The sequence below is a fragment of the Mauremys reevesii genome, linkage group 1 (genome assembly GCF_016161935.1).
Source record: "Mauremys reevesii isolate NIE-2019 linkage group 1, ASM1616193v1, whole genome shotgun sequence".
In the NCBI taxonomy this organism is placed as follows: Eukaryota; Metazoa; Chordata; order Testudines; family Geoemydidae; genus Mauremys; species Mauremys reevesii.
The window spans coordinates 142,102,592-142,130,561 of record NC_052623.1 but is presented as its reverse complement, the minus strand read 5'-3'; the positions used below and the strand labels follow the sequence as shown (position 1 = coordinate 142,130,561).

At 44.4% G+C, this 27,970-nt stretch overlaps 1 protein-coding gene across 9 annotated transcripts in view; it reads right to left on the bottom strand.

Moving 5' to 3' along the window:
* The window catches only part of PPEF1 (protein phosphatase with EF-hand domain 1), a 65,367-nt gene that overhangs the window by 21,768 nt on the left and 15,629 nt on the right, over nt 1–27,970 (bottom strand). For 4 of the 9 annotated variants that reach the window (XM_039519249.1, XM_039519250.1, XM_039519248.1 and 1 more), the window contains 6 exons: nt 24,866–24,983; nt 23,930–24,125; nt 21,370–21,497; nt 18,969–19,029; nt 7,450–7,580; nt 3,778–3,892 (listed from right to left, as the gene is read on the bottom strand). In XM_039519249.1, the coding sequence (XP_039375183.1) occupies nt 3,778–3,892; nt 7,450–7,580; nt 18,969–19,029; nt 21,370–21,497; nt 23,930–23,981 (487 nt within the window). In that variant the 5' untranslated portion in view covers nt 23,982–24,125; nt 24,866–24,983. Of the gene's footprint in view, nt 1–3,777; nt 3,893–7,449; nt 7,581–18,968; nt 19,030–21,369; nt 21,498–23,929; nt 24,126–24,835; nt 24,984–27,970 lie in introns of all 9 variants that reach the window. The other 5 variants (XM_039519275.1, XM_039519260.1, XM_039519280.1 and 2 more) reach the window with 3 other exon arrangements.

The window sequence follows — 27,970 nt, the reverse complement described above, 5'->3', positions numbered from 1 at the left end:
ATTTTAAAATACTATTTTTTTTTTAAAAAATCATCTTCTTATCTGACATATATTACATAGCATCTGTTCTATTTGTCTAATTCGGGACCGGAGTTTGGCTGTAATGAGTGGGGATGGGCAGAGAGAGTATAAATAATCTTTCCAAGAACAAGATGCACCAATAATCCCAGTTTTAGCTCTATCGTGGCGGGGCGGGGGGTCTCGTGGAATAGTATACAGTACTATTCAACAGGAGGAATTCATCCCTGCGTAAAGGGATCCTGCACTACTTTAAGTCTTCAAAGTAGACTAAGTTGAATTTAACTGGTGCATAGGTCCCCTCTGCATAAGAGTGAATTTCACCTGGAAGAGAAGGGGAGCCAGAACCAGGCTCTTAACTTGTATCTCATCATCCAAATAAACATAAAAAATAAAAAAGTCTTCCACATTTACATAAATATACTCAATGATTTCATCCTTTCACCATTAGTATTAAGAATGGGGTGAGCAGAGGCATTTTTACTCTGTTCATAGGACATATATGCTACTATGTTAGAGCCTGAATTAAGGCCAATTTTAGTCAATTCAAACACTCCCGTAGACTTCGATGGGCTATGGGGTTCAGATAGGAAAATATTTCAGAATAATACTTAATCCTCAGTTTCTGTATGGAGTTCAAAGGGGATCTGGAGGCAGGAAATCTTATTTTAAGTTAATATTTTGGTCTCAACATCAGTAAAAATTAGGCTTTCATCTGCTACAAAACATCTTTTTGGTCTCAAAGGCCATTATTTATTTGAATGGCAGGAAGGGACATCTTTTATGCTGCTTAAATAGTGCAAATGAGGCTACAGATAGGAGGATACATGTATACTGATTAGCAAGAGAGAACTGATCAGTCACCAACGTGAACATACGCATATTTGGTTCAGATTTTTGTGTTTTGTTTTTTTAAGTCTAGTGAACAACAGTTTACCTAAAAGACCTCATCTAGGTGCACAGCTGTGCATGTAAAATCCCTTGTTTGCAATTGCATTACATGCTCAACCAACTCTTATGAAAATTGTACACTTAATAGCAATTTATTATTGTAAGTAACTTTGGACAAGTTATAGTTGTCATTTACTATAGCCATTACTATTCTGGTTTGCAGCTAAAACTCCCTACCCAGGCTCGATTGTCCTTTTATCTATAATCTATGACAGCATGATCAAAATGGATGGCTGGTAGCAGGGGCGGCTCTAGGCACCAGCAAACCAAGCTGTTGCCTAGGGCGGCCAAATCTAGGGGGCGGCAGGCTGGGCCGGTGGACCTGCCGCAGTCATGCCTGCGGGAGGTCCCCCGGAGCCGCGGCCGCCCGGACCTGCCGCAGGCATGACTGCGGAGGGGGCGCTCGTCCCGCGGCTCGGCTGGACCTCCCGCAGGCATGACTGCGGCAGCTCAAGCGGAGCCGCCGGACCCGCGAACCATCCGCAGCCGTGCCCGCGGGAGGTCCGCTGTTCCCGCGGCTCCGGTGGAGCTCCCGCAGTCATGCCTGCGGCAGGTCCGCTCGTCCCGGGGCTCCGGTGGACCTGCCGCGGGAGCTCAACCGGAGCCACGGGAAGAGGAGACCCGCCGCGGGACCGAGGAAGGGCGGCGCAGCACACCGCGCTGCCTGGGGCAGCCTATTTTCTAGAGCCGCCCCTGGCTGGTAGGCACTTTTCATTCTGAAACTTCTTCCCTGTGTCACACTACATCACTGTGTGAAGATTAACTAACTTCTTGTGTAAAGAAAGATTAAGCCCTATAATGACATTAATCCCTTTAGAAGGCAGAAGGTTTAATAGGCTATTACACATGTTGTTACATACAATATAATCTATTCCAGAGGCAGGCACGTTGTCAATCAAGGGCCTCATTCTGCCATCCCCATCAATGGCAGCAGTCACAGAGTGAGGTACAACTAAATATAAAGATGGATGAACTTGGCCTGAAACATGGTGAATGTCAGTGTACTGACTATACCCATGGCAGGATGTTTCTATCATATACTCCATAACTCTAATCTTATTAACTGGGAAATATAGGGGCACCATTTGCTACCTCAAAGTAGCACCCTGGAACCTCCATATTCACCATAGTGATATAATTATGATGGTTTTGTACAAAGTATGCCTTGTGAGGTATCATTTTAAAAGTCTTGATCTGTTGAACATTAATATCCTGTTGGATTGTATGCGCTGTCATTGTATGTGGAGTTATGAAGTATTGCTATATGCGTGTGTTACTGAAATATGTTGTGAGGTTGGGAACACCCATAATCAACCTTTCAGTTACAACAAAAGAGTAGCCTTCAATAGCCAGACAGTATTAATGGCTCATCAACACCCAACAAGAAAGAATCCACTATCCCAGAGATTCCTTAGAGAAGGCACATATGTAATGGAAACTGCTTGATCAATGGGAACTGCCTGGTCCCCACATCACAGCAAAGATCTTTCCAGCAAGCTGGAAGAAAGTAGAGAGACAGTTACATCATCACTTGGCCTCTCTCTCCTCTCCCCCAATCTCAGCACCTGGAAGTATGTCTGGGAGACAAAGTTTTTGAATAGGTGAAGTTTGATCTCAGGCTAGAAAGGGACTCCAGTCTGTGTTTTGGGGAACTGTAACCTGCTTGTACCATCTGTCGGGGGAAAAAAAGATGTTAATCTACTCTTGCTTAGAGTAAAAGTTTTGGATTTAGAATGTGTGTTCTATTTTTATTTTCTTAAGTTAACTATCTCTGACCTTTATGCCTACCACTTATAATCACTTAAATTCTAGTTTCTGTATGTATTACCCTTACCAGTGAGTTTGTCTAAAGAGCTTGGGAAATCTGTTCAGATTACAAAGGCTGTGCATGTTCACTTTCCGCTTCTGGCCAGTGTAAAACGGTACAGTTCTGGGGTGCAAGGCTGGGAAGCTGCTGGAATGTATATGCGCAGTGCCTATCAGAGGTTGGTAGCATGACATCAGCATCACAGTGTGAGAGACATCCCAGGCTGGTGGATTTTGGAGAGCTCAGCAGTCCCACGGTCCAGGTTGCACCCTGGGGACCCCCTCACAATGAGTTTCATAACATTTCTACCCTTCAGCTCTATTAGGAAATTTTACATCAACTATCAGAGGGGTAACCGTGTTAGTGTGGATCTGTAAAAGCAGCAGAGAGTCTTGTGGCACCTTACAGACTAGCAGACGTTTTGGAGCATGAGCTTTTGTGGGTGAATACCCACTTCGTCAGATGCATCAACTATGAAATTCTAGGAAGTTCCTCATGATTTACTGAACATAGAGTTTTAGTCTCTTCGTTTATTTGATACAAAGCATAGACCAAGAAGGAGCACAATCTAAGCATCACCCCTTAACTCAGGGAAACTCTTACTGAAATTATTGTTGAGCAAGACGTGATGGAAAGTTGCCTTTCGCAAGGACATGAAAGTCAAGCAGTGATGCCACCTAGTGTGGTCAACATTTACTTTCTGCATTTTATATATGATTGTGCAACTTTCAAAAAAAACCAAAACCCACCACAATCCCTACTATACTGCAGGTTCCGTGTTTTAACACTGACTCACCAAGCAACATCTGACAGGGGGAAAAAAAGAGAGGAGGTTTTCGGCTTTCTTAAAATATACCAGTGGTGACTCAACAGCACGAGTTGTAGTAGTTTGGGGAGATTTTCACTTTTCTAAAACCATCTACAAAATTACAGTTTGGCTGCAGTCAGGAATATCCATATCATCCTGTGGCCAAAACCAGCTATATGTGCGATCATCTTACCACAGATGGTTATCTCCTTGGAGTAGGAGGTTGACAGATGAATGATGTTAGGCATCTGTTTAAGGAGTTTCTTGGTTTCGTGTAGGAGCTGTAGAACATAGCGGGCATGAAGATGCTGTGAAAGGAATGCGGTGAGACAAAGGAGGCATATTATAAATATACATAGACCACACTACTCCATAAAAGTTCTGCCAACACAGAGACCCACCTACTACCAACAAGTTTGCAATAGGTACCTGCCATTTAAAGATTGTTTACAGTAGACATTTACTTTCTAAACACAATTACAGGCAGCATGGTCTAGGATGAAGAATCAGGAACTCATAAGAACGGCCATACTGGGTCAGACCAATGGTTTATCTAGCCCAGTATCCTGTCTTCCAACAGTGGCTGGTGCCAGATGCTTCAAAGGGAATTAACAGAACAGGGCAATTTTTTGAGAGCTCTGTTCCCTGCTGTCCAGTCCCAGCTTCTGGCAGTCAGAGATTTAAGGATACCCAGAGCATGGAGTCTTAGAACTCCCAAATTCTAATCCTAGCTTTCCCAGTAAATTGCTTTGGGGAAACCACTTCACCTGTGTGCCTCAGTTTTCCCACTTGTACAATGAGGTTAATAGGTACTTAATATAGCTCTTTGAATAGATAAAGGCTATACAAATGCTAAGTATTGTTAAACAACAAAACAGACTTCCTTTTAGCTGTGAAAGTTTAATAATGAGTAGTAAAGTACAAAAGAAAGGAAAAAAACATGAGAGAGAAAACTAAAGTCAGGGCTGTAAAGTTACTAGTTAATCTGCCTTTTTCTATATAAGCTACTCCTGACAGGATTCTGAGCACCTGCATGGTTGCAGAATTCTCATGGTCTGCAGATTTCTGTGCCCCCGCGCAGAAAAAATTTGAGTGAGACACGTGCCTCTTCCCCATTAGCCCAGGTGGCATGTCTGTTCCAGCACCTGGAGCAGCCCTCAAAGATACAAATCATGGGGGGGGACGGGGCGGGAAGGAGAGGAGGGGCTGGGCATACATGCCTGCCTGGGAGACATTAATCACCATCATGGGCTGGGCATGCCTGCCTGTGAACAAGCAAGAGAGACTCTGTCCTTCACCTTTGCTACTGTGGAGCACTCGGTGTGGAGGGGTAGGGCTTCGGGTTGTTAGGCATGAGGCAGGCTCTGTCCCCTGAGGCAGAAATATAGCAGCCTGCCTGCCTACATTCCTTCATTGCAACAAAGCAAGCAGCTGTTTTGCCAGTGTTGGAATCAGCCAGTGCTATCCCTTAAATTGCCTGGCAGCTCATTTTATAGCAGATGAGCATATATCAAGCATTGGTTTGATAGAAAATTCAGTCAGTTTTTGCTTAAGAGGGGATAAAGTGTGGAAGAATAAGAGTCTGCTCTGTGCATTCCTACACAACTGTTTCAATGTTTGAAATAAAACACAGATCTTGATGTGAAAAAAAAACATTGTTAATGTTGCTATTGATAGTTAATTGATCTCCTTCTCTGAGGCAGAAATGTAGCAGCCTGCCTGCTAGTGACATTGTTAATGTTCCCATTGTTAGTTAACTGTTCCCATTCTCAGTAAATTCCGCCAGGAGCATAAAATCTGTAAAAGTTTTAAGGCTCCTTTACATTGCCAGGGTGATATAAAGGAGCCTTATTACAAAAGACAGTAAGGGAATCCTCAGCAAGGAAGACTATGTGCTTTCTCACTTTTTTCCTGTGCCAAAGTGGCACAATGGGGTTAGATTACAGCTCAGGATTTATTTTACTTACCCATTAAAAAAAAGACTGAGGGCAAATAAAACATTTACCAAGCAGTCAATAAAATGTCAGGACAATCAGAACTAAGCAGTTCCCAAAGTACCCAGCCAGGTCCAGATGAAGTTACCAAAGGGCAAAGGGATATATGTTCTTTTGCACGATGTGAACAGTCTTCACAACATGCATCAAAAATGGCTCCACCAGCTTCTCATGCTGGAGAATTCTCTACAAAACTGCATGCAGATGGGGACAAATTATTTTGCACATCCTGGAATGTTGTTCTCAATCATGACTGATGGTCTGTAATTGTGGATCATTTTGCATAAAAAACCCACATTATTTCGACAAAATATGCAGAATTTTAAAATATTGTGCAAAGAATTTTTAATGTTTTGGTACAGAATTCCCCCCGAAGTAAGCAAGCATGAGAATGAACGTCTCAATCTTTAAAACTCATCCATTCTATCTCTTTGTTCCTCTCAGCTACAAAAATACTTCCCCACTGAGATTCCTTCTTTCTTGTACTTCCTGCTCTGTTAGTAGTGTCTAGGATGATCCCATCATCCAATGATTGCAGGTCTTTTCATTTAAAAATAGCCATCTCAGTGCACCATCCACCTGAAATTCTACTGAGACTTTCAACCACTTCCACTCTGGAAGGTGGTACTGGGAGAGGCAAATTCACAGAGGCTAATTACCCCATCTCCAAAAAGTTTTGATCAAAGAATGAGCCTTAACTCCCACTTGGGAGCAAGAATACCGGTGCTCAAGGGTGAAGCCTGTTTGCTCGCTCATTTACTCTTCTATTTACCACAGCTCCTCTTCCTAGAGCCATCACTCGAGATATATATTGGAAGCCCCATTTACTCAATAAATTTAAAACTAGGCTGGACTATTAATAGATTAAACTGCAGTTTCAGTGCTAAGTTTCAAATTAATCGCTCCCCATAACACCCAACAATGTAAATATTAGCATCATTTTACAGATGGGAAAACAGAGGCAAACAGGCAAAGAATTTGCCCAAGAGTACATACAAGGGAGTCAGTAGCAGAGCCAACTTCAGCTTTCCTAGCTCCTTGACTCATGCTCAGTACTTTAGATCATAACAAATAATCAGTAAATGAACAGCAGAGAATAATCCTGCATTGGCAGAAAGAGTAGAAAGATGTATTAGGTCACCTAGTTCACTTAATTTCTATGACCCTATAATTTAGTCTCCATAACAATTTTTGACATTACTTAAGTTTAGTCATGATAGTCACAGGGCCGGTGCAACCACTAGGCGAACTAGGTGGCCACCTAGGGCGCCTAGTGGTTGAAGGCGCCTAAAAGCCCACTCAGGCGAGGAGGTGGAGTGGAGGTGAGCTGGGGCTGGGGGGCGCGGGTAGGGCCGCCCGCAGTAATGGGTGGGGGGCGCACTGGGGAACTGCTCCCCACCCCAGATCACCTCCACTCTGCCTCCTCTGCTGAGCACACAGCCCCCGCAAGCCTGGGAGGGGAGGAGAATTAGAGCAGCGCCAGCATGCTCAGCGGAGGAGGCAGAGCGGAGGTGTGCTGGGGCGGGCTCCCAGGGCAGGGTTAGCTGCCGCGGAGGGGGCTCCCCGGGCCAGGTTAGCTGCTGCGGAGTGTGGGGGGGCTCCCCGAGCGGTGTTAGCTGCCGTGGAGGGGGCTCCCCGGGTGGGGTTAGCTGCGGGGGGGGGTAGCTGCTGCCGGGGGGGGCTCCCTACGTGGAGGGGTGGGGGGGCATGGTTAGCTGCTGCAGGGGGGGGGCTCCTCTGGTGTGAGGGGCGGGTGGGCATGGTTAGCTGCTGCGGGGGAGGGTGGCCGGCGGGGTTAACTGGGGGCGGAGGTGGTGCAAGGTGGAAGTTTCACGCCCTAGGCGCCAATACAGTCCCAACTCCTAACTTGCCTGTTGATCCTTGAAAGCATGAAGAAGTGAATTAGTGTCCGCAACAGTCAGGGGAAATGACAGCCGAGGTCCATGGTAGGAGTCTGGGACCTCTATCATCCGCTCATATTCTAGTAATTGTACATCCGAACCTGTGGTATTAAAATCACTGGGGCTATTGAAAAATGATAAATCAAATCTAGAAAGGGAGGGAGGAAGACAATGTAGAAAGTCTCATCTTGGAAGGCAACACAAATTCTGAACGCACAATAATCACTGGTATTTACACTGCTATAATAAAGTGGTTAATTAATTCCTGCCATTAGTTTGTGGATCAACCACAACTTTCCAACAATTATCTCTGATTTATAAAATAAAAAAAAACACAGTGTCTAAAGTCATTGCTGCAAAATATTTTTCAACCACAGCCTGTAATTCTAGATTAGGAGAAATTTAGCTATCTAATCCGCCCTCCCTTCCCCCAACATAGATTTGAAGTTTATTGTTAATGATGGATAGCTCCTTCTTTATTGTTAATAGCTCCTTCATCTGTTTACAACAACATACTGTTAAACTTTTAATGGGGTTTTAAGCCAATTAGTTTTGTTGTAGTTACTTTTCTATATACGAGAAATGCCAAATGCTCACTGAAGATTTAGGGCTTGTCTATACTCAAAATACTACAGCAGCACAATTTGCGTCCCTGCAGCGCTTCAGCACAGACGCCACCTACACCGATGAGAGGGTTCTCCCGCCGACATAGGTAATCCACCTCCCTGGAAGGCGGTAGTTAGGTCGACGGACGAATGCTTACATCGACCTAGTGCTGTCTACATGAGCACTTAGGCTGGCTTAACTATGCAGCTCAGAGGTATGGATTTTCCAGACCGATGTTGTTAAACTGACCTAATTTTCTAGTGTAGCCCAGGCCTCAATCAAACAAACCCTTTTCTCTCACAGCTGTGTGCCAACAATGGTGTTTCAATATCACCATTTTCACTAGAGCTGAGACACAATGTCCCCACGTGGCCAGCTGTCATAAAACTATTGCCTGAACTGCAGCAAGTATAGGTATGGCAGGAGAAAGAAACATAGGGCTTGGCTACACTTACAAGTTGCAGCGCTGGTGGAGGCTTTCCAGCGCTGCGCTGGTGACACCAGCGCTGCTCGACACTCACCAGCGCTTTACCTGTCCTCCAGGGAATAAGGAGCTATCCCAGAATTCCTGTTCAGCCACTCTGCACATCAGTTTGCACTCTACTGCTCTTGCCTCAGGTGACCCGCCTTTAAATGGAAATTTAAAAATCTCCTTCCTGTTTGCTGCAGCCAGGTGTGGAGTGCAATCAGTTAATCAGTTACAGGTTACAGGTAACCATGCCTCCCCCAGCATGGAGCACAGGTGAATTGCAGGACCTCATCAGTGTTTGGGGTGAGGCGTCTGTTCAGATATCTTTGAGCAGATAGCAAGGGACATGCTGGATAGGGGCCATCACTACAATGCAGGGTGAAAGTTAAAGAGCTGCGGAGTGCCTATTACAAAGCCGAGATGGACAACATCAATCCCAGGGTAACGATGGACACTTCTGAGCAGGCTGGGGACAGGAGGAGGAGGAGGCTGCGGGGGAGAGGAAACCGCGAGTGAAGCTCCTGGGATGGGGAAGAAACCGCAGATTCCTGGAGGCATGCAGCCAGGAGCTCTTCTCAAGCCAGGAGGAAAGTCGCACGCAGCAGCCAGCAGTTGCAGAAGGACAAGCAGAGGTTATTTTCTGGGTGGAAATGTTTCTGGAGAGGAAGGGGGTTATGGATGCATGCATGGCAGCGTCTAGATGTGGAATAGCCCGTTGATGTGGTCTATCAGTAATCTGCTTCAGTTATCTCAGCAAAGCTTCATCCAGAGCGTGGGCAATATGCCTGCGCAGGTTTATAGGCAGAGCCACTGTGTCCCTTGTCCCAGTCCACTCTTCGGCCGGGGACCATTTCTGAACACAGGCACGCCGCATAGGGTCGGCGGAATCCACATTGCTCTGAAACATCTTCCAGGATTAAGTCCTGTGAAAAATGTTGGGAGACTCTTTAGTGAAGAGATAGGAGATAAGATCACCCCTGCATCTGCATCTTCACTCAACCTCTAGCACTCCAGATTCTCACTCACCATTTCGTGGCTTCTGTTGTGTTTTCCTTTTGGGATAAAGAATGCAAGTGAGAACTTGCAAGTGAGAACTCCTCAGTGTAACAATTCATGTCTGGAGATAGTGGATACAATGCTGCCCGTGTTAAATGTTGTCATTTCTGTGTGTACAGTGACCTTGACTGGACTGCCCAGATGTTCAACATCACAGAGGCTTCAAAATTTGAGAGAGCAAAGAGGACATGCTGAAAACTGTTCTTCAGCACTCTGCTACAGAGAGAAAAGAATTGAAGGAGTAGAAATGCAGTGGCCAAGAGGATCCTGGGAGTCTATAGAGTCACTCGTTGCCATGCAAGCAGAGCACTTTGTGCCTTGTGCCCCAATGTCAGCTCAACCACCTTTCCCCAGCATCCAGGCTCTTACCACCACCAGCTGCCTCCAACACCTGTCCCCAACCAGCCCTGATACCTACCACCACCCTTACCCTCTGCATTCAACCCCATCACCATGCAGTATATGCACCCTGAAGTGCAGGATTCATTAAACAGCAGTCCAGACATGGCATATGCAAACTTGTGACTGTACAGTTCACCAACCCACACCCTTGCCCTCTTGTGTTAATGAAATGTTGTGTGTCTGTCTGTCTGTCTGTCAAGGAAGTTTTTTTCTTTTCAATAAAACAATTCTTGGCTTTGAAAACAGTCTTTATTATAGCAGATAGTGAAAGACAAATAAGCAAAGTAAAGAAAGAGAAACTGCAAATCATATTATTATTATTGATAATAGAATAACAGTGTAAGCAGTGCAATTCACTCCCATGCAAGGCAGCAAACATTACTGTTGGCTTTCAGCCTCAAATTCTTCCCTCAAGGCATCCCTAATCCTTGAAGCCCTGTGCTGGGCCTCTCTATTAGCCCTGCTCTCTGGCTGTGCATATTCAGCCTCCAGGACTTGAACCTCGGTGGTCCATGCCTCACTGAATGTTTCACCCTTCCCTTCACAAATATTATGGAGGGTACAGCAAGCGCTTATAACCCGGGGATGCTGCTTTCCCCAAGTCTAGCTTCCCATACAAACATCTCCAGCGAGCCTTTAAGCACACTCCACAGTCATTCTGCACCGGCTCAGCCTGTAGTTGAACCGGTCCTTGCTCCTGTCAAGCTTCCCTGTATAGGGTTTCATGAGCCAAGGCAGTAACGGGTATGCACCTTTCCAGGCCAGCCTGTGTAAATGTCAATGTGATCCACAGCGCCTGGAGAACCATCGATTAACGTACTCTGATGCCAGGTGGGGCCAGAATAGGAATATTCCATCTATCGCTCCACAGTTAGGAAACCCATTTGTGCAAAGCCATCCACAATGTCCTGAGTCACGGTCTTTCTTAGCAGGATGCGATTAATTGCCTTGCAAACTTGCATCAAAACGATTCCCACGGTCGACTTTCCCACACCAAACTGGTTCCCGACCGACCGGTAGCTGTCTGGATTTGCCATCTTCCAGATTGCAATAGCCACCCGCTTTTCCACCGTCAGGGCAGCTCTCAATCTTGTGTCCTTCAGCACACAGTCCCATGAAAGTGGCTTTTCTCATACGAAAGTTCTGCAGCCACTGCTCGTCATCCCAGACTTCCATGACGATGTGATCCCACCACTCAGTGCTTGTTTCCCGAGCCCAGCGGCGTTCAACGGTGCTGAGCATTTCCGTGAATGAGACAAATCCATATTGATATCATCGTCGGACTCCTCACTGTCACTTTGGAGCTGAAGGAATAGCTCGACTGCCAAACGTGTTGTGCTGGTGACACTCATCAGCAGAGTCCTCAGCAGATCGGGCTCCATTTGCCACAGAAATCGCGATTCACAGAGAGTAACAGAAAGACACTCACAATGGCGCCAAACGCTGCCGGAATGAATGCTGGGATGTGCCTTCCCACAATACTCAGCGCCGGTGTTCTGTGGGATAGCTGCCCACAATGCACCTCTCAATACAGCGCTGGAAAGTGTGGCCACACTGCAGCGCTGGTAGCTGTCAGTGTGGCCACACTCCAGCGCTGGCCCTTACACAGCTGCATGAGCAGCGCTGTAACTCCCAGCGCTGCAACTTGTAAGTGTAGCCAAGCCCATAGTCTGTTCTCCTATTCTTCGTGGAGTGTGGAGAAGGTGGAAATATTTCTAATTGCTTCAATTCAGGGTTCTTTTTATAGACACTCGTCTATACATGAGTATGTAGGGCACTGAAGTGTTTGCTTTTGCACATCATTGGTCTGCCTCATTCCTTGGGCAGACTGAGAACCAGCTAGCAGCAGGATCCATATTAAAAACATTCTAGTGGTTGCTCAGGTCAACCTACGGTGTTGCTTTTGTGAGGTTCCCATTTTTAAACAGCTTTTGTTTTCTTGTAGTTGAGCTTAATTTTTTTCATAACCCTCATTAGACTTGATCTGAAATTCATAAAAAAGGGTTTATTTATTTTTTATCATCATAGCCGAAGAACTGGATGCAAAATAAAACTCGCAACAGCTGAATCCTTCTTGCATTCACATACATATTTTATATCATTCATAATGAATACAATGCCATCATATAGATAGAAGTTCAACTCGGCCAGCAACTGAAGAAAGTTCAAAATAAGAAGTGTTATCTGAAGGAACAGAAAGGAACAGTTTCCTTCTTCAATGCTTACCCCATTCAAACCCTGCGTCTGCGTCAATCTAACTGGAGCAAAGCATCAAGCAGCAATGCTAAGGGCTTTAGCCTACAAGGTGCTGAGCCACTCCCAAATTCCACTGACTGCCCTGGGAGCTGAGTGCACGTCACCATCTTGCAGAATGATCCATAACTGACTGACTAGTCAATACCTTACGAGTGCCTTCCTCTTTACAGGATAATAACCAGATCTAGGTTAAACAGACTCTAGGCGCCTACCTACATGGAATCAATTTTGCCATGAAAAGCACAGTGACCTGAACATCCCAACCAGTGTGCACACCAGTTCTCACGGACAAGCCCGAGGAGAATAGCTCAGGCTATAGTTACTATCAAGTTAGCAGGAAGTATCTTGAAGATATGACACTGAAATAGGTTCTCCAGTCTCTCGCTTCTATGCTCTGATTGGCTCCTGTCCTCACAGCTCCCCATCCAGGGCTCTGACAAACTTAGTCATTCCATCTTCTTACCACTATGCCCACTCTGACTCCATGCTTAATCTCAGGCTTTGCAATGTCTCCTTCAGCTCCTTCTAAAGGGCTGGCTTACCCCAGCCCCTACCCCCACTTTAGAGCAATTCCATTTTAAAATTATTTTTTATTGATTCACTGGGGATTGCATGGGGTGACAGGCAAGGAATTATGTCAGAAATCAAGGTATCTATGTTTGCTGTGGGCATATGGACGAGGAATTCTAAGAACAGCAGCCAATCAGAGCAGGAATTTATAGGAGCTAGAGTAGGGAGATTTGCAGAATTACTGAGTTTATACTGAGAAATAAGCATTCTTAATTACGTAAATCAGAGCCCCACCCCAAGCCAGCATGCAGGGATTTGCAACACTGAAAGATACACGAATAGCCGTGGATTAATAATTGTATAGTATCCTGTGTTCTCAACTAGTAGGGAGGACTCTCTTTCAAGGTGACATGAAATAAAGAATAGCTCTTCATATACTGTACCAAATAAATCAGTTCCTCACTGCATGTGACCAAAAGATTAAGAGAAAACACAAAGGCAATCTACGTTTTGTGTGTTCCCATACAGTACAGTCTGTTACTTTTTATTTAAATGATGGAAATTACCAAGAATATGTGCTATGCCAAGTGATTAAAATTAATTTTCTTTTCTCCTGGTAGAGATCCTGGGGGTGGATTGAAACGCTGGGCAGGTACATTCACAACCCCCACCCTTTTTTTTTTTTAATACTGCTGAAAGGGCTTTTACAGCTCCCTCCCACAGAACTCTTTGAAAATCACCTCCAAACACCACCAGAATAACAAGACTGCTAAGTGAACAATTTACACAGTTATGAAGCATCTTGCTCATGATGCTGAAACTACACTGACATCAGGAAGAGGAGGAGGAGATGAGAAATAGCTGTGGGCAAAACAAATCAAAAGGACAATTGCATTAAGTGGAAAGTGATCACAGTTTTTTTAAAACATTAAAAAAAAAAGGAACGTAAACTTACACTGTGATGAGCCAGGAAGATTTCTTAGGGGCTTAATTATAGTACACCTCTACTCCAATATAACGCTGTGTCGAGAGCCAAAAAAAATCTTACTGCATTATAGGTGAAATCACATTATATCGAACTTGCTTTGATCCGCCAGAGTGCAAAGTCCCGCCCCCCTAGAACACTGCTTTAGGGCGTTATATCTGAATTCGTGTTATATCGGGGTCTATAAGACCTTCAAAGATCCTCATCCCTCTCTTCTTTCCTGCACATAGAACTATTGAACAGGACAGGCAATCTCTGCTTTTACTGAGGCTCGCACAAGGGTCCAAGACCAAAGTTCTTGGGGAGGAACTTGGCTAGAGTGGAGTGAATAAGCCATGTTTCAGTTCAAGGTTCGACCAGAAAAATCCATCAGAAACATTAGTTAGATTCAAATAAAAAGATTTTAAAGAAAAATTGTCAAATTGAAAAACTTGACAAAACTGTGTGAGTTGACAGAAATGTTTCGGATTGGCCCCAAACTAATTTTTTTTTTCCAGTTTTTCACTTCAGATCGATATGGTTTGGTCAACTTAAATAGACTTTTTTTTTTATTTTTTCATTTTGATTCAGTCTTTTTCAGATGTTTTTCATTCTAGTTTTTTTTCCTGGTCAAATTTCAGAACAGAGCGCTGTTTCAATATAAAAAGTTGAAACAAAGTGTTTCAACGTGGCAGAAACAAAAATATTTTATGTAATTTTTTTTTTTACGGAAATTATTTGTCAAATTGACTTAAACTGCAAATAGTGTTGGAGCCCCGAAAAATGCAAAGATCATCTAAAATGTTTTGCTTAGCTCTACTCGGGACTTTTTAGCCCTGTTTCTATTACTCTAAGTTAAAGGACCATGTGTTGCGGAAAGCAGCAGCAGAATTCTTTTTACCAGATCCTGGGCTTCCTAAAACATTTGGACAATTGTCCAGGCTGATTTGCAGCTTCTTTTGTTGACTATGTTCACATTCACAGTCGGTCAGTTCTGTAAGGCCTTGAATCAGCAAGAACTTAAGCACCTGCTTAAGAATAGCCCTGTTCAGAAAAGCATTTTAAATACCTGCTTAAGTCCCAGTAAAGTCAGGTTCTTAAACGCTTTGTTAAATAGAGATGGACTTAGGTCTATGCTTTAAGCTAGGCACATGCCTAAATGCTTTGCTGAATCAGGGCCTAAGGGCTTGTCTACGCTTCAAATGCTAAAGCAGCACAGCTGCAGCATTGCAGCTGCACTGCTGTAGTGCTTCAGTGTAGACACCACCTACACTGATGGGAGAATCCTTGGTGGTAGCTAGGTTGAAAGAAGAATTCTTCTGTCAACCTAGCACTGTCTACACCGAGGCGTAGGTTGCCCTAATTACGCTGTTCGGGGTATGGATTTTTCACACCCCCGAGCGATGGAGCTGGGTCGACCTAACTTTTTAGTACAGCCCAGGCCTAAATGTTGATTTGACAAGCTTAAGCAGCAAAGAATCCTGTGGCACCTTATAGCCTAACAGACGTTAGTCTTGCATCCGATGAAGTGGGTATTCACCCCGAAAGCTCATGCTGCAAAACGTCTGTTAGTCTATAAGGTGCCACAGGATTCTTTGCTGCTTTTACAGATCCAGACTAACACGGCTACCCCTCTGATACTTGACAAGCTTAGTATTTTAAAAAACCAAACCAACACTCTACTGCACATTTTCAGTATGCAAGCACTTATAACATGCATATAGTTAAACCAATTCCCTTTGGTGCAAGGCCTTGTGCTGCCTCTCAATGAGAACTATTTCCATGCCATTCTTGAAACTTTCAATCCTCATTTTTTTCAGCTGTAGGCCCGAAAAGATTTTTTTGATGGGAAGCTTGTATTTTTTAGCCTCTTCTATTGTAAGAGTGGTAGACTTTTTTACACTCAAAAAAACAACAAGAAAGAGAGTTATCTTTGGGCAGACACCAAGTCTCAAACATTTAACCCCAAAGATACAACTTTCTCAAAACTATATGACAGTGAAAATTGAGCTTTATCATGAAAGCTTTTTGTTTTTTGACCAAGAATCACAGAACCGTAGGGTTAGAAGGGACTGCAAGGGTCATCTAGTCTAACCCCCTGCCAACATGCAAGATTTGTTGCATCTAAACCATCCAAGACACATGGCTATCCAGCCTCCTTTTGAGAACCTCCAGTGAAGAAGCTTCCACAACCTCCCAAGGCAGTCTTTAACTATAACTAATATTTGCTCTTAATGCAGGTAGACCACACAGGGAAAATAAGGGGCAATTTACACCCCTTACTCTTCTGTGTGGGCACAAGAGATGAGCCATGACTTCACCCTATGTGGTTAAAGTGTTTATCAGACCTTTACCTAAGAAAGGTCAATATACATAGATTTATCTAGGCTGGTTAGGGGAGACATCTCAGACATGATTTACAAGCAACTGAATAGCCAAGCTAACCCATCATCCTAAAAACTTTGGATTCAGTTGGGTTCAGAAGGTGAAGTGAAATACACCATTAGCGCAGACAACCAGGTAGATGATATGAACTTCATTAGATTTTCTTTGAGTTAACCACTTTACTCCTATAAAACCCCACAAGAAAAGCGATCATTTGCAGACCGCACTTATCTGTCATAGTGCACTGTGTAGAAAAATTAATTGCAGGACTACCTTATTCTCTGTCTTGGCCCTGGAGCACAGATGTACTTTCTCCTTCAAGAAGAGTGCACTGTACATTAGGCACTCTGGACAGTTTAAGAGAGAAGAACTGTGGTTTCTAATTGTTGCCATTAGAACACTGAACCACTTATGGTTTTTGATGGTTTTATTCTGCTAACAAAGTGCCTTGTATGCATTTTAAATTAAGTAATCAATGGCTGGCCCAGATGAAAGAGAAGTGACATTTCATATTCTTTTATGACTCAATAAGGTAAGGACTGTGTCCTTCTTAACACAGCTAGGTTCAGATTTGCTTATATCTCTTCAGACCTTCTAAACAAATTGCTGTTTAACAGAAGTCAGTTTCAAGCTGTAGCTCTGTGTGGAACTTGCATTTCAAAGGCTACTTTTATCCAAGGATCTCAAAACACTTTAAAGATCAAAGGCTAGTCTTTCGTTGCCTTATTAGAGCTGGTTGCAAAACATTGTAACATAGCCTAATATAAATCTTAATTTGATCATTTTAATTGTTCACATTCTGAATGGTTTTGGTATTCCTGGAATCCTGTGCACTATTCACTTCAGTCATATAGGATGAAATTCAATAAGGACAAATGCAGAATACTCCACTTAGGAAGGAACAATCAGTTGCACACATACAAAATGGGAAATGACTGCCTAGGAAGGAGTACTGCAGAAAGAGATCTGGGGGGTCATAGTGGATCACAAGCTAAATATGAGTCAACAGTGTAACACTATTGCAAAAAAAGCAAACATCATTCAGGAGGGATGTATTAGCAGGAGTGTTGTAAGCAAGGCACAAGAACTAATTCTCCTGCTCTACTCTGCTCTGATTAGGTCTCAACTGGAGTATTATGTTCAGTTCTGGATGCCACATTTCAGGAAAGATGTGTACAAACTGGAGAAAGTCCCGAGAAGAGCATAAAAAATGATTAAAACTCTAGAAAACATGACCTATGAGCAGGGCCGGCTCCAGACCCCAGCGCGCCAAGCGCGCGCTTGGGCGGCATTTTGCCTGCAGGGCGGCAGGCGGGTCCGGCGGACCTTCTGCAGTCATGCCTGCGGATGCTCCACCGGAGCCGCGGAACCAGCGAACCCTCCACAGCTGCGGGAGGTGCACTGGAGCCGCGGGACCAGCGGACCCTCCACAGTCATGCCTGCGGGAGGTCCGCTGGTCCCGTGGCTCCGGTGCACCTCCCGCAGGCATGACTGCTTGGGGCGGCCAAATTCTTAGAGCCGCCCCTGCCTATGAGGGAAGATGGGAAAAAAATGGGTTTGTTTAGTCTGGAGAAGAGAAGACAGAGTGGGCATGATAATAGTTTTCAAGTACATAAAAGGTTGTTACAAAGAGGAGGGTGAACAATCATTTTCCTGAACCTCTGAGGATAGGACCAGAAGCAATGGACTGGAATTGCAGAAAGAACAGTTTAGGCTGGACATTAGGAAAAACTTCCTGTCAGGGTTGTTAAGCACTGGAATAAATTGCTTAGCGAGGTTATGGGATCTCCATCACTGGAGATCTTTAAGAGCAGGTTAACCCAACCATCTGTCAGGGATGATCTAGATAATACTTAGTCCTGCCATGAGTGCAGAGGACTGGACTAGATGACCTCTTGAGGTCCCTTCCAATTCCATGATTCTACTAAAGTGAAATTACAGTATGTTCCTGTTGTGGTCTTTCCTCCTGAATCTTCTCTGGCTTCTACAACTTCTTCCTTCGTTGGCTGCTCCCCTTAATTTCAGAATATCTCATTCCTACAGGGATCAGAAAAGTAGGATGGCAAAGGGATCCAAGGTACCCCTGGCAAGACTGTTCCAGCTGAGTTCAGTGATTACAACTATTTTTAAGAAGATAATTTTATCTATAAGCATCTGTCCCAAATTTTTAAAATTTATGACTAAACATAATCCAGTCATTGTTTTATTAAACCAAAGCATTCCCCCTGGAGTGTCAAAAATCCATGTCATATCCACAAGGACTGGATTTTGCATTGCAGCTCTGGTTAGCTAAAAAACGTGGAAAAACTCATGTAAGCAGACAACTTCCTACTGGCCCAACATAAAATGCTCTGCAGTAAAAGTCCAGAATAAATTACACTAAAAGTGCTCCATATTTGCCTTTTTCAGATGATGCCATAGAGAACACCTCTGTGCTTTGTTACATCTGCTCAGTATTGGTCAATGCATATTTCTTTTTGAGACTTTTCCATTACAAATTAGAAAAATACATAATTCTAGAGATTGGGGGTGGGAGGGTGGCAAGCAGTAAGAACACAAGAACAATTTACTAGCTCTTCAAAGAGACAATGTAGCATAAAACACTGTATACATTTTGGGGTCTACTTACATGTTTGACAGGAATCTCACACAGTTCAATCTACTGTATATATATTTAACAGAATCAGCATCTATAGGATCAAGTTTTCACTACAGTGTATGGGAAGCTCCAAGCTAAGCTTCAGTCATGTGCATGTAGCTAGGCATCACACAGACAACTCACTGGCTAATGTCTGGTTTTAAACTGGAATTTCCATATTAAACTTTTTTTTTTATCCTTACCTGTATCAGTCTCGTTGAGATGAGTAAAGTGATCCAGCATGAAAGTAAAAAAACTGGACAGCTGAAAAAGAAAAAAAAAATCCACTGATCAATTCAATTCAGGAGATCACACAAACATTAATGGTCTCTCATTTTTCTTTACTCTTTTCCCTCTAATTGGGACATTCAGCTGGAAAGATACAGAGGCACCTTGGATCTGTATCACTCATTTATGATAACAATGCAACCTTGTCCTCTTGTAGGAGTTGCAACTTTCTCCCTCCTCCTTATTGCAGGCTAGTGGGCTCACGCTGATTCATAAACATCACTAATTGAATTCAAAAAACTCCTTTAAAGCTAGTTGATACTGTTCATTTTCAGAATAGAACGAACATTAACTGAGCTTTATTAAACCATGTAAAACAATAACAAAAAGCAGCAGCGCAAGTAGTGCGGTACAGTCCGTTATGCCATACTAGCAAAATATCTATAGCAAAATATCTATAGCTGGTACGGCATACCGGAAAGGAGCAGCAGAACGTGTGGCCGCTGGGCAACCCCACACTAGCAGTTCCTCCAACGCAGCTGTACTGTCCCCAGCCCTTTCATGCACGGTCTTCTCCATCTTTACAGCAACCCCGACAGAGGGCAGGGCTGGGGGCAGGGATGGGAGCGGTAGAGCCGCGCTGGAGGAGCTGCAGGCGTAGGGCCATCCGGTGGCCCCATGTTCTGCTCTTTTCCCCGCTGCGGTTCCCAGGTCCCGGAGGAGCTGCGAGCATAAGGCAGTGGCCCCACATTCTGCGGTTCCGAAGGTGCAACAGGAGGAGGACAGAACCCCCACCTCCCCAGGTAAGGGGGGTGGATCATGGGGAGGGGACGGGGAGAGCATGGGGGCCCTGGACTGGGGGCAGGGAGGAGTCACGTGGAGGGTCATGTGAGCAGGTCACATGCCCCCCATACCGGTAAGAGATGGATTCCACTTGCACCACTGACAAAAAGGGACCAAATTTTGAAATCCAGCACTGCCTGTTGAAATATAATATTGACTGTAGTCATTTATAATGTTTTGTAAGAATTCATTTAAAAACACACACTATTAAAAAATGTAAAATGCTTGCCAAAAAATTAAACTGTATTTTTAAAGAAAAAAGTGTGAGAAATGTAGAAAAATGTGTGGCAAAGAATTTTCCACCTTGTTCTTGCTGTCAGGCCAGTGAACACACCAGAGGCGGATTAAGGTCTCCTGGGGGCTGGCCAGAGCAAGTGGGGAGGCCACAGCGATGGAACGGTGGCCCCGCCCCACCCTTTCTGCCTGCAGCCCCACCCCCATTCCACTCACCTCTGTGACCCCTCCTCCTGTTCGCTCTTTTCTGCCACCACCACACCAATGTGGCCCCAAGACTGGAGAAGCTCTGTCCCCCCTACCTCAGCCCTGCAGCGGGGAGTGAGAGCTACTCCAGTCCCTGAGGTGATGGCAGGGAGAGAGAGCTACTCCAGTCCCAGGGCTTCAGCTGGGCCTTCCCCTGCCCGCCCCACGGTTTCTGCTAGGGCTCTGGGTTTCTGCTGCCCCATGGTGGATTTCTGCTGGGATGCCCATTTTTCCAGGGTCCCCCAGGTACAGGGCCCCGGTTACAGGCCCCATGGGCTCATTGGATAATCCACAACTGCCACCACTCTCTTTAAAATGCTGATGAGGATGATTATTTGTTTGTATTACAGTAGCCCTATTGGGCTAGATGCTGTACAAATAGTGAGAGACAGTATCTGCCCTGAAGCACTGACAAACTAGAGTGTGAGAAAGGAAATATTTTACATTCGTTTACTGCTATTTTAATTTTTGACTTGCCCAAGATCACACAGGAAACCTGTGGCAGAGCCAGGAACAAAATCCAGATTTCCTTAGTCACAGTCCAGAGCCTTAATTACAAAACCATCCTCCTTCCTCAGTTAACAAACGGATTACAGGCAAAAAGCTAAATAAACTGAACTTTTTGGTAAGCATCCAAAACATCCACGGGATTAGGTGTTTTGTAAACATACAAGTAATATAATCCCTCCTGCTTCAGGGCATAAAGTAACCTCTAACTCGTGGAGGGTTAGGAAAAAACTTCCCCTATAAGCATGTTATTCCATAATTTTAATTACAGGGGTCATGCACCTTCTTTTGAAGCTTCTGATACTGGCCTCTGTCAGACACAGGTTACTGCACTGGATGGAACAGTGATCCAGTCTGGTATGGCCATTTCCACATTCCTATTTTTAAGTAAATCAGGAAATTGGGCACACACAAAATTCAGGTGGGCACGCAACTCGGAAGTTGCAACCCAAACCTCTAGTTATCCATTTGGTTTGTGCAGCTTAGGGATACATTTCTGGACAGTGTGGCCTTCACGTTTCACCATAACAACTCAGGAGTACAGACCTGTAGCTGAGCTTGTTCTTCAGCATATTCAATTGACTGAAAGATGCTAAGAGCGTACTGCCGCCTCATCTCCAGCCGGGCCATGTAACATCGATACCACCTCTGAATGAGGATAGCTGCTTTAATTGCTGCCAAAATACAAAGCCACAAAAATACAATGAAACAAAGTTACTGTGCGGCTCCTCTGAAAACAGAAAGGCGTCCAGTTTCCACACCCCCTCCTCTCCAGAACCCCGTCCAGATATCCACACCCCTCTCCCCCCAGAGCCCAGCTGTGGGGTCCCCTGCAGCCCAGATACCCGCACCCCTCTCCCCCAGAGTCCAGTCATGCCCCCACCACCAGCCTGGACACCGAGCCCTCTATTCCCCAGAGCCCACAGATCCAGAGGGAGAACAGCCTGATGCTCAGTCCCAGGCTTGCATGGTGGCGTTTCCTACGCACTGCACAGCTGCCAACTTTCACGCGGTAAATAAGCTCCCAACTTTCACAATAAGCCAAAAATCAAGCCAACCCTATTTCAAAACAAGGCCAAAACAAGCGAATCCCTGAGAACCCCAACACGCTATGTGCCTAGATCCCCACCAGCGTGCAGTTTGGGACTGCGGTGGGCCCGCTGTGCACCCCTGACACTCTCTCTCCCTCTTGCCCCCCCTTGCCCCTGCTTGCCTGGAGCCAATCAAAAAAAGAAGCAATAAGCTACAAGTCAAAAACTAGCCAAGAAGCAACTCGCAAGCCAATTAAGCCAAAACCAAGCCCAAATTCTGCATTTTTTCCACGGGGTTGCCATGTCTGGCACACCGCACTCTCCTTCCCTCGGGGCATGCGAGGAACTGCAGCTGCTGGAAACCCTCCAGCTCCTCCTCCTCCTTCCCCTCCTCCCTGGCAATGTCTTCTATGTGCGAGTTGGGTTCAGCAGGGTCCAGCGGCCCCTAGTGGCAACCCACTGCAGCCCACTTTTGTGGGAGAAAGGAAATTTTGCACAAAAAACATTAATTTCTGAAAAAATCTGCACTGCGCAATAGCACAGAATTCCCCCAGGAGTACTAGTGGAGACACATAAGAGTCCTTTTGCCAGTATAGTTTATACCAGCTCCCTGAACAAAATAAGATAGACCAGCAAAATGACTTATTTGCTGGAATAACTGCATCTACACTAAGACTATGTACACACTGCAGCTTAGGTTGGTATAAATTGTGTCGCTCAGGGGTGTGAATAAGCCGCCGCCCTGAGTGACGTAAGTTACACTGACCTAAGCGCCGGTGTGGATAGTGCTCTGTTGGCAGGAGACCTTCTCCTGCTGACGTAGCTAGCGCCACTTGTGGGGGCTGGAGAAATGAAGTTGAAGGGAGAGCTGTCTCCCATCAGCTTAGACCATCTGCACTAGCAGCGGTACAGCTGCTCCGATGTCACTGCGCTGATGTAAGCTCTGTAGCGTAGCCATAGCCTAGAACTTCTGCCGGCATAGCTATGTTGGTTGGGCAGTGACTTTTTCCACATACTTAGCTGAGGGATGTCTCCACAATCAATAGCTTTTCCCCTTCTCCTCTCCCCATCCCCACCCCTGATCATTAAAGGGACTGCATCAAGTAGTTAGAATTATGTGTATTACCATAACACCTAAAAGCCCCAGTCATGGACCGTGATCCCTTTAGGCACTGTACAAATACAAAAGGCAGTCCTGTCCCAGAGAGCTTACTGTCTAGCTAATGGTTAAAGATAATGTTACTCTAAGTTCTGGTTAAAATGTAACCCTATTACTAATGGGCTAATCCCATTCAGCACCAGACACTGAGTGTTACAAGTATTCAGTGCAGGGTATTAAACTGGTGAGCAAAAGAGGGAGAGCATGTCATTTCAAATCTGTGACCCAGTTCCTCATCTGTAAAATGAGCAGAAAAATCCACACACACACCCCCCCCCAATGCTTATTCTGTTTTGCAGACTGCAAGCTCTTCAGGGTAGGGACTGTTTCTTACTACGTGTATGTACAGCACCAAGCACCATGGAGCTTTGCTTCCTGATTGAGTCTTTAAGCACTATTATAATGCAAGTGCAAGGCATGTGAAGAGGAAATGGAGCCATCCCCAGGAGCCCTGTGCAAAGGCTAGGCACATTCTAGCTCTATGCCAAACACCACTGGCACATAGCAGTGTGTGACATTTCTTTTGAACAAGGAAAATGCCGGCATTAACTTTTAACAGAATTTTTACCCAAGTACCGAAGCAATTTATCAACCAACAGACTAACTGACATTAAGCAAGAAATTAAAGAAAACACTGTTTTTCAGACTAATCATTCTGTAGTGCAATTATTGAATTTGACCATCACTGAGGTAGCTCTGTTTGATTTCAGTTTCTTTTTAACTAAGAGAGTCATTCTGCCTTAACCAATATTTAAAAGTCAGACATCCTCTAAAAGAGAGCATTTAAAACAGAATTTAATCTAAACTACTACTTGACAACAGGATTGGGGGAGGGGGGAAAGTGCAACCCTTTAATTCTCTTTCATTGTTAACAGAGGATAACAAGGCTAACAAATGACACAGGCGCAGCACCTACCTCTCTCTGACTTTTTTGCCCGACTCCCAGTCACAGAAGTGCCACATCCCATGGCTCTAGTACAGACTGTCCATCAATTTAATTTCTCTTCATAGGCAATGGGTTTTCCTCATCCAACTGTGTTACAAGCATTTCCTTTATGTTCCACTTATGATGCAATGAACCACCCCAAGCTGATTCACTCCTGTGATCAGCTCTAATGAGGAAGAGGAGCAGAGGAGGTAATAAAAAAGAAAGTGGTTAATAGCATGGAATCTACCGTGCAACTCAGCAGAGATCATTAAAGCTCATTATGAAATACTGCATGTCATGTGATGTGGAAACTGAACCTAACAAACAGTGTAGGGTTATTTTCCAGAACTCAGCAGCACTAGCCTCCTATTGTTGTTGCCTGCATTAGGGTCAGATGAACATCTATGAATAAAGTTTCCTCTTCTGAATAAAATGCTACATACTGGCTGAAAAGCAATATGTACCAGTGAGCTATTGAAAGCTTTATTACCAGTGACAGGAAACTATAGAGAAATTACTTCTGTTAATGTGATTTGAAAAGTAGTGCATCAGAACTTAAAGAATTTAAAATTAAATGGAAATGATACTACAACTATTCAACCAACAAAATACGTTTTAAGATGACTCACCCTACCATTTACCAGTACACTGCACTTAACGTCTCATCACACCATAATGCTGTTTACCAGTTCTTCTGAGTACAGAAAAAGCTCTTTAATGTACACTTAGTTAATATCAAATCTCAAATTCACTTGAACACAATATAAGGTGACCCCTTGCAAAGTTTTAGTAGCAGGTACGATGCTGTAGTGAGGTGTCTCATAAGAAGAATTCACTTATTTTTACTAAATGTACTACAGCACATTTACTATGAATCATGATAACAAAACTAACCTAATTTTGTCAAATAAATATAAAATGTACTTTGTTCAATGCAGTCTTCTGGGTTTTTCTTCGTGTTTGTTCATCCACTCACTAATTCACATCATTCACAAATTTGCAACGTGTCTCCTAGTCAATGAGTTCAAATGAGTGAATTTCACTGTAAAATAAATTTGGTGAAATTTTTTGAGCACTACACAATTCTACAGAGTTTTACGATTGTTGGGGTTTGTTTTAGCCTGAACACCTTATCTGATCATACTTTTACTTCTCTTTCCTATGGTTATGTATGAATCTGTAGCACAGACTGCATGGCTAAATTATTGTGCCCATTATATTTAATATCCTTTCAAAAGGTTTCAAAACAAAAAGCAAAGCACTCTCTTCAGTCAACCTAAATGTGACTACATAAATAATAGAACAAATGCTTGACTAGTGCTCTTTTGCTTCTATTTTACTGTTATGATAAACGAGATGAAAGGCATGAAGAGGCAGATAAAGGCAAAAATGTTATAACAACTAGTGCAGTCTATAAAGTTACTGTATTTGCAAGACCATAAGCTAGGACACTGCTGTTGCAACATTTTTTGTAGTCCCGAAATACTCCTACAAAAGACAACAGTATGCTTTAAAAATCTACGTCGGTCTTGTGACTGCCCAGCTTCTACTTCAGTGACATAGAGCATATTTCACAAAGAGTAGGGTTTTTTCTAGTAACTCCAGTGTTCTGAATGAGCTTATCGTGAAACACAGAACAAGTGATGTTAACATTCACTTTGAGGAAAACAGCTTTAATGTCTGCACTCATTCAGCTTCTCTCTTTGCTCCACGCAGCGTTCATTGCACTGAACACCATCTCCTAATTTGCCTCCCTAGGATGTTCACAGGCCATTATGGGTCCAACTGGCACAGCCAATCACCTACCCTGCGCCCGGGGTGGCAGACTCCCCCTCTCCCTGGCCTGAGGAGGCCAGAGCCTGTTATCACTGCTCAGCCCTGCCTGAGGGCCTGAGCACCTTTGACTCAGCGTTTATTGCCCTGCCCTGACCTAGGGCCAGGCTTAAACTATTATTACTGCTCAGCCCTGCCTGAGGGCCTGAGCTGCCTGACGCAGTGGTTGTTGCCCCACCTGAGCCAGGGCCAGATTAACCGCATTTCGGCCGGCTACAGCACAGGCTACCAAGAGAGACCTCCCTGGCTGGACTAATCTCCCGGAACCATCAGTGTGTAGTGAGCTGGTGTGGCTCCCCACCGCCCCGGAGAGGATCGAGCCCCGGTGAACTCATGTACACTCCTCTTGACTAGACTACACAGTGCAATATTCCAGGGAATGAATCCTTCATCACTTACAAAGCCCCAGCGAATACAGAACACTGCAGCACTTCTCAGCAACAAAGGCTACCGTGAGCACATCTAATCTGTGCTCCATTCTCTACTGTGGATTCCCAAGTCAAGATCAAGGTTTCGATCCTTATTTTCAAGGTGCTCAATGGCCTGGGTATCTGGAAGATCGCCTAATGTTCCAAAATGAAGACTGGTCAACAACTCCCCCCCTCTGGCAGAATGGAACACTCTACAATAAGGGTAAAGTTTGTTTGTGCAGGAGACAGCTTTCTCTCAGACCAGTCTGAAACCAGTCTGGGAGCGAGCTCCCCTAGGAACTAAGGATTATCACAAACCTTACCACCTTCTGCTCTGAGGAAGTGCACCTGGCACTTGATCTGACTTCTCTAATAACCACAGAGCAGTGTGTATATTAAAAAAACAACCCAAAACACAAAATCTTACCAACACTGTACATATAGTTATCCCCCAGGGGTAAAAATGAGAGAGAACAAGCCACATATGACACTTTAGTCACAACACTTTACAGGCCGCTGGTAGGTGCTCAGATACCAGGGTGATGAAGTAGCAACCTATTTAGAACAGAAAAGGAGTCCCACTGGACTGTTTACTCCTGATAAATACTGAGAAAATATTACCCAGTGTAGCAATGTGTCTTAAACAAACAACAAAAAAACAAAAAATAAACCCCTAACAATTTGACTGATGAAATGAAAAACTAGGGCTTTCCTGGTGTTTCAAAAGAAGTTTCTAGGATACCAGTAAATCATATGAAAAAGCAGGACACAGGGTAGTTAGCATTCAGCTGCTGTTTTTAAAGAAAACATGCTTCCATAAGGCAGACGATAGAACAACTTTTGGGACAATAAGGGTAAGCAGGAACTGCAATCTCTGGGGAGCAGTTAATGCAAAGTGCACAGCCCCAGTTATGCAGAACCCCAGACATTTCAAGCTTCGCCCTGAGGAAAGGGCCACTGACTGGTGATTACCTATTCCCAGAGCCTGGAGATTCTTTATAGAGCCCAGGCCTAGAGTGTAACAGCTGGACTGTCCAGTCGGGATGTGGAAAGACTGACACCTACCGAAGTCCTACGCTGGAGTTGGCGTGGCCTCTAGTAAGCATCCAACATGCAAATCGGTTCTGTTATTGTTTTTTATGTTGTCTCTGTAATTGTTTTACCCTAAGAATAAATGCAATTTGCTTTGTGGCGGCTGGCTGGTAACTGGCATACTCTGTTGTAGCGTATACACCAAAATTGAAGCACCCAAACTAGTGGACACATTTGAAAACTCATGTTTGACTTTTAATGAAATTAGATGGCGAGGCTTTTAGGGCAGGGAGTGCACCTGTTTTGTAAAACACAGCATATATTCGCGGCACTATATTAGTTATGCTATAAGCCGATGAGCCCGTGGGCTGTCAGATATAAGACAGAGCAGGCCTGAGGATCCAATGGCCATACAAATGAAAGCCACTAGCCTCTTACCTCTCATTCTTCCCCTATCACCAGGGCTTAATTTTTGCCAGAGCTTGGCAGTTCATAGCCCCGGCTTGATGTGTCAGTTATGAAAATAAAAAAAAAAAATTGCTCCAGCCCCAGCACTAATTGCTTGAGCCTGAGCAGCTTTCATTACAAATTAAGCACTGCCTATCACTGTTGCCCTGTGTGTTCCTTCTGCTTCTTCCTCATTTTCATAAATGAAGATTGAAGAGTTGTATTCTTTTTTCTCAGGAAAGGATCCCTGCTGGGATGCAGCTGAATTTATGCTACATTGTACTTCCCCTGCAGGTTGTTTCAGTGG